Here is an 11557-nt window from a genome sequence, read left to right as displayed (position 1 = left end):
TTAAAAGCACCTCTATTTATCAAACAGCAAATTTTTGGAAAATTATATTTTAGTACAAATGCTTACAAAAACTACCAGTGATGGACTCCATCTAGCAGAGATATTATTCATTTTCTCCTATAGAAAAAGAGCTATATTAAAATACCTCCTTTGGATAGACTATCAGAGAGACCACGTCATGTAGTCTCTCTGATATTCAATATATATTTGAGGACCAGAACAAGTTTTGCCTTCGAAGAACTGACAGACAACAAACTTCCCCCACTTTCAAAACAGACAAATCAGAAAGTTATGGCTTTTGAACCATTCAAGGCTAAAACAAAGTCAAGAAGTAAATTTAGAAATGCAAGTTTAAAAAAGTAAGATTTGAAACATATATTAAATTAAGGTCAAATATTTATGCATAAATATTTTCATTCTTGATGCATAACCAGCAACTTAATCCTAGGACACCCACGCGGCAAAGACTAACAGGAGAAATGACATCACCACGGATGCATTTTCCCAATGTCTTTGGGTATGGTTTATGGGGGTTGTCGTGGCAAATATTGCATCACTTGCATTTCTGGGCAATGGCAAGTTGCAGATGTTTCCTTCGCAGCAAGAAGTGCAGATCTGAAAGAAAACAGGACATCTTTAGAGAAGTGTGCTCATGCCTGAAGACCCCTTCAGCAAACAGCAATGTCACTGTATAAGCTGTATATTTCCAGGAAGAGGTAACTCAAAGCAGAAAACCTGCATGGTAGGGGAGGGGTGCTTAACCCTTTACCTACTTGCCTTTGTTACACTCTGAATTTACTTCTTGGGCAATTATTTCATCTTTGGGTTCTAAAAGCACCTCTGAAAGAATTTGGAGATGTCACGAGTATGGAAAGGGTAAATTGTCCCGGCTCCACTGTTTCCTTGATTTAAATTGCCCCTTTCAAAGAGTCTTTTTCATTTTAAATGAAAAACATCACCACTGACCTACCTGCATTTGCATACACGTTTACTTGGGCACTGGAGCTTTTTAGTCACCTGACATGAGACATGGGTCCTCTCTGTTATTGTATATCGTGCCATCTGTTGTTTATTGGTTTTATCGCTTTTACTGTTTTTATTAATCATATATTGTAAGCTGCCCAGAGCCCACTCGTGGGATAGAGCGGGATATAACTTAAATAAATAAATAAATAATTCTGAAATGCAATCTGAACTATAGTTAGTTATGGTTCTTTGTGGTAAATCATAAGCTAAAGGGTTAACCTCCTTATTTAACACTCAGCATATCAGTTACAAATATATTAAAGGCTCCCTTGCTCGAAAGCCAGTCGAGTTCGACTCTAGGGTTGCGGTGCTCATCTCCATTTCAAAGCCGAAGAGCCAGCGCTGTCCAAAGACGTTTCCGTGGTCATGTGGCCGGCATGACTAAACACCAAGGCGCACGTCATGCGGCAACTCAGGTCTCAAACTGCTGAACTACTGACCTTCCACCGTCTGCAGTTCACCGTCTTAACCATTTGAGCCACCGCAGTTCCCACAAATATATTACAAATACATAAAAACTTTGCTTATAACTATTATAAGAGTGCTCTGCTTTTTTCATCAAACAACTTTTAAATCCTCCCCTAAATCAACAAGTACACACTATGAAACGGTCTGGCCACATTGATACCTGCACAAGATGAAAGACAAGCAACCAGGGAGGTTCCCGCTCATACTCGTTTCCCATCATATTTTTATGTTCCTAACCTAATTGTTACAGCAATTTCTGAAGTTTGTATATAGGGGAGGGGCAATTTAATGGAGAAATTCACTATCGAAGTTAAAAATACTGTCTGCTTTAGGCTTTCCATGATTTTTTAAAAAAATAATTGGCAATCCATTGTCCACTGATAGCAAGGGCGAAGCCACAGACCAGCCACTGCTCCCTGGGCATTCCCAGCTCTTATAAAGAGCCAAGGACTCATCACAGCAAAGTCCCCCTCTTTCAGTGGTATAACCCATGTGGTGCCTCTTTTACTGCTTCCAGAAGCCTACTCAAACGGGATGCCTTCAGATAGGTGGAAATGATTCTGTACTCTCTTCTGCTCTGCCTTCCACTGCTTCCCCCTTCATTTAATGCTCCATGGAGCATTCATTACTTGCAGTCACACCTTCTTTGCCTTATGTTCCTCCCTTCATTTAATGCTCAACATTTTGAATTGATTATAATACTAAAAAGTAACAAAAATAAATCCTTGTGGCCAGTGTTCCCTCTGAGGTGTGCTGTCCCATGGTGCTAGCTTTAAAATTGTGAGTAGGCCAACATTTTTTTTTTGCAAAAAATTACTTACAGCAATTATTCAAATTAATCTCTCTTCCCTTAATTACCAGCAAGATGGAGAGAGAAGGGGGGGGGAAGCTCCCAGGTCATTCCACTCTGCCGGAAGGAGAACTGGGAGTGGCTATCCTGTATAGTTAGTACAGCCAGGGCCTAAGTGGGAGGGTGGCTGTCCACTACCCCCGAGAGGAAAATCAGTGCGCTGGATTGGGGGCCGGAAATCAGTGTGCCCAGGACACATAACTCAGCTTACAGGGAACACTGCTTGTGACTAACTGGCAGCATCATAACTCTGTGCAATAGTTAAACGTGTGTTGTGTGAGAAGGGGCTATCATATTAAGCAGTCTGCACAGCAACAAATACACAGTTTGGATCCTCACCTTCAGTCCATCTGGGAAAATTAGGCATCCAGTAGACAAACAATGCTCCAGACGTGCACAGCGCTTTGTAACAGATATGCTTTTTCCACTGGCTTCCAGCATGTGTTCTGTATAACAGTATCGTGTGTCTAAAGAGAAAGAAAATCCAATTCATGAGGACTAAATATCCAGTTATACTTCATCTGACGGAACCAACATGGGAGATGGCCTAAAAATCAGGGATCTGCACCTTACTGTGACCATCTGGTAACTTTTGGTTCTTTGGGTACTGTAACTGCACTATGCACACCAGAAGACCTCTTATTTCTAAAAAGCTATCTGTCATCAACATACTTTACAGCAGCAGACCGAGTAAATTACATTGTGGAAAGGAGGAGGAAGAAGAGGAAGGCGAGTTGGTTTTTATACCCCACTTTCCTCTGCCCTAAGGAGTCTCACCCCACGACAGGCACCTTGTGAGGTAGGTGGGGCTGAGAGAGTTCTGAGAGAATTGTGACTGGCCCAAGGTCACCCAACAGGCTTCATGCAGAGGAGAGGGGAATCAAACCCGGATCTCCAGATTGGAGTCCACCACTCTTTTTTTTTTAACAGTTTATTTTCCCATTTTTAAGGTAACATCATATATTTCTTCCATTCTCAAACATTCCATGATATACTGTAGCCTTCCTCTCTTATCTTAAAACATTTTTCTCTTAAACTATCATTCTTTTATCCATTTTAAATTCCATCTTGTCTTCCATCGTTGGAGTCCACCACTCTTAACCACTATACCACAATGGCTGTTACCAACTAATGTACTTGGCTGATTCCAACTTCTAGTATTGTTTATAAGAACCTTTTGTCTCCAGTCAGTCTCTCAAAAGCTTCCATTGCCTCACAGAAAGCTAGCATGATGTAGCAGTTAAAGTTTCAGGCTAGGATTTGGGACACTTAGGTTTGAATTCCCACTCAGTCACAGAAGCTCACTGGGAGAACTTGGGCCAGACACTCTCACCATAACCTACCTCACATGGCTGATGTGAGAGGATAAAACATAGGAGGAGAGAATGATGTTGTAAGCTGCTTTGGATCCCCAATGGGGAGGAAAGCAGGGTATACGTAACACAGCAAAGTTAGCTCTGGTTAAATGTGTCCTGGGTAATTTGATAGTTTTATGTCTAAACAGGGGTCATTTTGTAGAAAAAGAGCTAGGGGAACTCATTAGCATAACTCATTAGCATATGCCACACCCCCTGACATCAGGGGCCCGGCGGTGGACCTGCAAGGCCAGCGGGAGTGCGAGGAAGCCCCGCCAAGGCCATCCCTGGCCCCAGGCAGGCAGGGGTAGGGAGAGGCGGGGAGGAAGCAACTTACCCTCCCTCTTCTCCTGCCTCCTCCTGGCTGAATGAGGGCTGGAAGCGGGGCAGCCGAAAGCAGGGGGCGGGGCTTTGTCATGTGCCCCGCCCCCTACACCTCACCCGGGGGAACTGTGTTCCCCCGCGTTCCCCCCGAAATGACCTCTGTGTCTAAATAAGCTGAGCTATGTGAATAAAATGTTAGGCAATAGCACAGCATCTGAGCACATTTTGGAGCCTCTGCTGAAAAGGTAAGTGATGGATTAGATTTTCCAGCCTTCAAATCCCAGATTTTGTAAATACACAGTGATCCCACTGTGGCCAAATATAAGAGACTCCTAGTGCCTTTCAAGGTAGACAAAACAAAAAGAGCTTTAATATAAGCCTGGTGATGGCAAATGTATCTCAGCTCGATCATCAAAGGCAGACAGCTAGAAACTGCACTAATGAATCAAGGGGAGTAATGGAAGCAGGAGTTCAAGATGCAGGAAGTTTTGCAGCCTAATTAGTCACACTCCTTTTAATGTCCAAATTCATGGCCTCTTTGAAGCGGGGAATTATTTGCACAAGTCAATGCCAATGTTCACCGGGGTATGTTGTACTCTCTTTCAGCAAAAGTGAAGTCTACCACTAATTATTATTTCTCACCAGAGTAGAACTAATCTATATTATTATTCCCAGGCAAAGACCCATGAATGAGGAGCACTGGCCACTGGTGGGGGAAAGAGGAAAGGGTCTCTACCTCTGCTCTCTACCTGTCTCCAGCGTATACCTATTCCCCTTTTATTTCTTTCGCTCAACCCAGCATTTTAGCATCTGCTTTCTTCATCACTACCAATCACCTCTTTGCTCTGCCCCACTGGGAGGTGCTGAATGATTAGAACATCCACACTGATTTCTGTTTGGCTGCCCCATCTGGAAGCCGCCTGGCAGCAGGGCATGTGGTTGCCCTCTGGGGCTTTCCCCCAAATTGGAAGGAAGCAAGACAGGCTACCTGCCCTTGATGCTAGGTTGGCTCCCTATTGCCCCCTTCCTCCAAACTGGTCCCCCATATTCAGAATAGGAATGGTGGGAATGTCTACATTACGTGTGCACAAAGCTGTCTTGGAGTTGTCATTGGTCTGTGTTTGTCTGGTGCTACAAGCTTCTTAATATTTGAGAGACTGGAGTGCACCTCAAGTGTTCACACTGAAATGCTTTCAGAGGGCAATTTTTCACTATAATCTCATCAGAGTCAATACAACTGTATTGAGGTTTGAGGCCACCGATTACATCATGATATAACTGCCCACAATCTTAATGTAAATCTTATATTGATCCACAGTATAATGTATGTTGACCTATAGTTGTCAAAGTTTAGAGCTGGAAATAGATTCTGAGGCAAAGCATGTTACAGACTGCCAAGAAACTTTCTAGGCTCTGCCACAGGTTCTCTCCAATATTAATTCCACAAGGGCAGCAGTGTAAGGCTGCGGTCCCACTGAAGGCTTGGCACAATCTGACGGCACCTCTATTTGCAACAGTTTAAATCGTCGCAGGAAAGGGTGACCAGACAGCACACCCTGAAGCAGCTCCTCTGTGCGCTGGTCCCATGCTGAAGCATCCACCTTAACAGCACCTCAACCAAGGAGCATGGGCCTTGCTGGCAAATAGGGGGTCACTTGTTCTCATATGTGCTTATGTGCACATCCCTACGGGGGGGGGAAACCACGACTGACACGGAAGTGACCGTTCACACTTCCCATCTAACATCCATTCATGACAGGGGGTTCAGACATCGGGAAAAGCAGACTGCAAGCACTGGCATATGTAAAAACCGGACTTTCCCTGGTTTTGGCAAACTCTGCTTCCAGAACAGGCTAGACCCAGGTGCCGATGACTGGAGCACGGAGGCCAGATGTTGCTGTCTGATCAGGCACTTTATATCAGCAAACTAAGGCAACTATATCGGCACGAATGGCTCGTGTGACTGTAGCGAAGTTAAAAAGGAATCCAGTGGCATCTTGAAGGCTAACAAAATTATTTCCAGCATAAGCATTCGTGAGTCAGAGCTCACTTCAGACACATCAATTCATGGCAGCAGGTTCTCCCTCCCAGTGTTACAGAGGTAGTTTCTGTACAGGTTGCATCCTACATGTGTGAATAAAGCCTCTTTGCCACTCACATCATGACCACTGTTCCCTCTAAGCTGAGTTAGTGTGAGCTAGCTCACAGTTTTTTAGCCTCCGGCTCACTGAGTTTTGCCTTAGCTCAGGAAGGAGGGTGCCAGAGCAAACTAATGTATGCAGCAGCTTGAAGGCTAACAAAATTATTTCCAGCATAAGCATTCGTGAGTCAGAGCTCACTTCAGACACATCAATTCATGGCAGCAGGTTCTCCCTCCCAGTGTTACAGAGGTAGTTTCTCTCACCAACATCCTCTGCTCTTGATAGACATCTGTATAGGTTGCATCCTACATGTGTGAATAAAGCCTCTTTGCCACTCACATCATGATCAACGGGTGGTAAGGAAAACCCACGCAGGCTGTAATCCGCACAACAGCATTGAATGTTCCTGAGTGGTCAATGATAAAATGTGTCTATGGAAACAATGACCAAGGGGTGGTAAGGAAAACCCACACAGGCTGTAATCCGCACAACAGCGTTGAGTGTTCCTGAGTTGTCAATGATAAAATGTGTCTATGGAAACAACATGCTACCTCCCTAGGCCCGAATGCACTCTGCGCAAGCTCTGCAGCACAGGAGTCTCAGTACAGAATCCCACCTGCCGGGCCCAGTTCTCTGCAGAAGCCACATGAGCGGATGCTTAAAGGAACATCATGAGGGAGAAGCGCAGCCTGGAGCGAGCTGAACTATGCTATGGCAAGCTAAGCCGGCCATGCCATCTGTCCCCTCCAACTGGGAAGTACCAATCTGGCCAGTTTGGAGCACAGAAACCCAACCACCAGATGTCCTGATTTTAAAGCAGATCCTCCCCTCTCTTTTCGCACTACACAGATATTTACAACAACTCACATAAAAAAAGTTATCCATCTCATGCTGAATCCAGACCACTGTTGCAGATGGGGGAGGGGACTGACACTGGGACAAAGCTTGTACAGACCTGGATCAGAATCTAGTTTTGCTCAAAAATTCAAAAGGAAAAAAATAGATTTAAATTTTTTAAAAACTTTAAAAATGCTTACTTTCTTGGGGGGGGGGAAACTGAGATGACACCATGATACACTACACAGATATTTACAACAACTCACATAAAAAAAGTTATCCATCTCATGCTGAATCCAGACCACTGTTGTAGATGGGGGAGGGGACTGACACTGGGACAAAGCTTGTACAGACCTGAATCAGAGTCTAGTTTTGCTCAAAAATTCAAAAGAAAAAAAATAGATTTTTAAATTTTTAAAACTTTAAAAATGCTTACTTTGTTGGGGAGGGGGGGAAACTGAGATGACACCATGATACGGCACAAGATCTCAACCTCCCTTTTTAGGGTTGTTTAGTATCTATACAAACAATCAAAACCAGCCAGAGCTGCCAGGCAGTACAGGTGATCAAGAGGGTGGAAAAGTTGCTGCCAGAGGAGCCAGGCGGAAGGTGGCAGAAGCAGCAGCACTGCAGGCAGGAGAGCAAGCAAATGGGGTGCATACATGTGGCAGTGACCAGAGAAGCAAGAGGGAAAGCACAAGGCAGTGGGCAGAGTGAGTGAGAGCTGCCGCCACCACCAAGTGAGCTTAGGAGAGGGCAGAGGTGGCATGAAGGAAAAGCAAAAGAAAGAGGAGTGGGTGAAAAAGGAGGGAAAGGACTGGCAGGGGAGGGCAGGGTCTCATAGGCCCCCACTTATACATCTCTCATTTGAAGCCTGGAAGGTTATATCACAAACCTCCTACCATAATTATTGTATAACTATGTAAGTCATTAAACAGGCATGGAATTATTGAACAGGCATGAAAGGCATTCTTTTAAAGTGATTTGCTAATTTTTCTCCTCTCTGAACTTTCTTCCCAAAAGCTCCTACGTTAAAGGCAGATTAGAGTCATTTACTACTGGCAACTTCCTTCTCCAGCACACTCTGGTTGCCACGGGCTGCGATGGAGTCCTCTAGGGACAGGAAATGGAGAAAAGTAGGAGTTTGGGTGTGGAAAGGGCTTCCTTCAATCTTCTGCACATACTAATTTATTGACATCGTGCCAAGTAATCCACGCAACAGTCACCTCCAGGTTGGACTACTGTAACTCACTCTTTGTGGGCCTACTCTCAAGACTGACCTGGAAACTTCAGCTGGTCCAGACTGCAGCAGCTTGGGCTCTTATAGGGACCCCGGGAACAGCACATATTCAACTGGTGCTGTGTGAGCTGCACTAGTTACTGGTTGAGCACTGGATCATGTTCAAGGTTTTGGTGCTTACCTTTAAGGCCCTTAATGGTCTGGGACTAGGGTTGCCAAGTGAGAAGTTCTTACCAGCGGGGGGGCCTCGGTGTTCTCTGGGAGCCGTCTAAGAATGCGTGCGTGCAAAGCACGCGTGCGCTGCCAGCACGTCACCGGAAATGACGTGCGACGTAAATCACGTTGAGGGTGTGGCCACGATCGTCGGAGGGAAAACCATAGAGTTTTCCCTCCGACGATCGGGGCCACGGCTCCAACGTGATCGACGTGGTTGCGTCACCTCTGGTGACGCAGCCACGCTGCGCTTCGGGGGGCGGAGTTCCCCCGGGGCCCGATTCCGCGGTGGCAGAAATCGGGCCTCCGAAGCAGGGGTTTACCCACCCTCACTTGGCAGTCCTATCTGGGAACCATGTATCTTCGGTACTGCCTCTCCCGGTATACCCCCCCAGAGCATTACACTGAGCTGATAAGAACTTGCTTGTGGTCCCTGGCTTGAGAGATATCTGGCTGTCCTTGATCGGACCCAAGGCTTCTAGTGCCCTGGCCCCAACCTGGTGGGACTCTCTGCCGAGTAACATCCGTGCCCTGCAGGACCTGATGCAGTTCTGCAGGGCCTGTAAGGCAGAGATGTTCCGCCAGGCACTTAGCTGAGGACAGTGACTGTGACCTTCTGGCTGGCACTCCCCCTCCCCCCTCTCCCTGCCCGTAAGGTGGTAGCACTCTTGGAAATTTTGTCCTCTATCTGTCTAAACTGAATTATCATTTGAATTTTATCATAACTTTCTATGTTTTTGACTCGTATGATAAGTTTTTTTTTAATATGTTGTATACCACCCTGAGTCCTGCTGCAGGGAATGGGCAGTATAAAAATTGAATATAATAAATAAATGATAACATCAACATTAAAAAAAATTCCCTTTGATTATTCCGGTAAACTGTTACAAATTATATCTTCATTTTTAGGTGGCTGAATTTGAAAAAAGCGGAAGGCAGAAAGGATGGGGGAAAACAGGACTGGAGGGTTTTTCCCCATTGAGAAATTGTGAGTTCATACATTATATCTGAAAATCCTGCCCAACTCCCTGCCCACAGGAAACAAGTACCTGAATAATTAAGTCTGTAAGGAGACAGGAAACGGCAGTAATTCAGTGGTCAGGACTTACCCCTAGAAAAGAAAGTTCCAAGCTAAACCCCGATGAGGTCTTGACACAAATTACATACCTTGCATGGGGAGATAAAACACTTAACTGGGCCTGTGGCCCGCATATCGCCAATTAGGCCTTGTCCCACAGAGGACTCCTTGGGGCAGGGAGTGGTAAAAGCACAGCTCTCGAGAAGAATTTCTGCAGTGGGGTTCTGTCAGCCCTAGAGTGGAACACACATCTTGAAAATGACTTAGCAACAAGTCATTTACCTTTGGGGCAATAGATATCTGGAGCCCACTGGTTGCATTCATAGTTGTCTATGGCTTTTTCACAAGTGAAACATTTGAATCCACCAGGATATGGAGTGGCTGAGGAGAAAAAGACATAAAACCAAATTGCAATTAGCTTATAATCTCGTTTTGAACCATTTATTTTAATAAAGACCAATATATGCTTGTAGATATAAGCTTTGCCTTGGAAAGGCCTTGTCTATAGTGATAGCTCTCTGCATTAATTTCAGCAGTTATGACAAGCACAACTCTAGCTTCCACTTATCTAATGACAAGTACACTAAAAGCTTTGTTAACCACCATGGGTAACTGTGGCTGCCAATTAACCAAATATGTCAGTTAACAAAGCTTTTACCTGGTACCTACACAAGATGTTCAGCCAGCATGCTGGTCAACCAACCTGTCTGGTTAACAAAGATTTTACTACAAATCACATTCAAATGACAAAGCAACATTTCATATTTTCAGCAGGGAACGGACATCTAAGGACTGACATTTATTTATTTATTTATTTATTGCATTTATAGCCCGCCCGCCCTTTGATGGGCTCAGGGTGGCTTCCAATAGTAAAATATGTGTATTAAAGAAATTATCACTCAGATCTGAACTATGTTTTCAGAAGGGAACATAAGCAAATTTTACAAATTAGCATCTCAGTCAATGTCATCAATATTAATAGCTGCTTTCCAGGAACACTGTGGATTATGTAACTACTAGGCAGCATACACCTTCTTTGGAAAGCCCTTAAAGCGTAACTGTGGCTACCAATATTCCCTAGAAGCTGTCACAAGAGTGCTTAGTGTCTTCATCTTGAGAAAGATTAAAAGCTATTATAGTGATTGTACATTGGCAAGCAGCCTACATCAGCTTCACATATTATACAAAACTCTCTCCTTCTTCCCACCTCTTGGTACGTTCTTACATTTGGTACATTCTTACAGTTCAGATCTACGCTACGAAATTGAGAACCGTATCTTCCAAAAGTAAAATGCAACAGTGTCTTTTTGTCTTCCATCAAGAGAATAATCCCTGCTGCCCAGATTCTCAGTCACTTACAAATATGATGTGAACGCCAGGAATATGATTCTAATACCAAGTTGTTTGGAGCTCATTTTTCTAACCCTTCTCTTTCCTAATGCATCTCTATAAAATTAATTTCTCTCTATCACCCTTGTATCATACTTGTATCTGATGAAGGCAGCTTTGACTCTCAAAAAGATCATACGCTGGAAATCTCATTGGTCTTTAAGTTGCTACTGGACTCAAACCTTACTCTTAATCCTGTTTTCCTTCTGCACAATGATACAAGACTGTTTGGATATGGTGAATTTTCACTGGCACATAGGGACAATTTATATGCCCCACTCCAAGGACAGACCCCTGCCCCACACGTATGCTGAATTGTGGCAGAGTAGACTGTCTTTTACAACACACAGGGATGGTTCTCCCAAAACCCTGAGATGCTGGCAGTATCTCTGGGACCCAGCTTGTTCCGAGTGTGTCTGGCCCAATACAACTCTTGCCTCTCTTCCCTTTGCCTGTGCCTTCGGTCCAGCTATGTATTAGCAGTTAGACTGTCTTTTACAACACACAGGGATGGTTCTCCCAAAACCCTGAGATGCTGGCAGTATCTCTGGGACCCAGCTTGTTCCGAGTGTGTCTGGCCCAATACAACTCTTGCCTCTCTTCCCTTTGCCTGTGCCTTCGGTCCAGCTATGTATT

At 44.6% G+C, this 11557-nt stretch overlaps 1 protein-coding gene across 1 annotated transcript in view; it reads right to left on the bottom strand.

Annotated features, from left to right (window-relative positions):
* Positions 1 to 444: 444 nt before the first annotated feature.
* Positions 445 to 11557, bottom strand: part of LYPD6 (LY6/PLAUR domain containing 6) — a 29598-nt gene continuing 18485 nt past the window's right edge. The window contains exons 2-4 of the mRNA XM_015423063.1: positions 9815 to 9913; positions 2684 to 2811; positions 445 to 615 (exon numbers count right to left, since the gene is read on the bottom strand). Coding sequence (XP_015278549.1) covers positions 445 to 615; positions 2684 to 2811; positions 9815 to 9913 — 398 coding nt within the window. The remainder of the gene's footprint in view (positions 616 to 2683; positions 2812 to 9814; positions 9914 to 11557) is intronic.

This window comes from Gekko japonicus, unplaced genomic scaffold, assembly GCF_001447785.1.
Source record: "Gekko japonicus isolate JY-2015 unplaced genomic scaffold, Gekko_japonicus_V1.1 scaffold334, whole genome shotgun sequence".
In the NCBI taxonomy this organism is placed as follows: domain Eukaryota; kingdom Metazoa; phylum Chordata; class Lepidosauria; order Squamata; family Gekkonidae; genus Gekko; species Gekko japonicus.
Note: the sequence above shows the minus strand (reverse complement) of the source record. Positions and strands in the feature narration are given on the sequence as shown.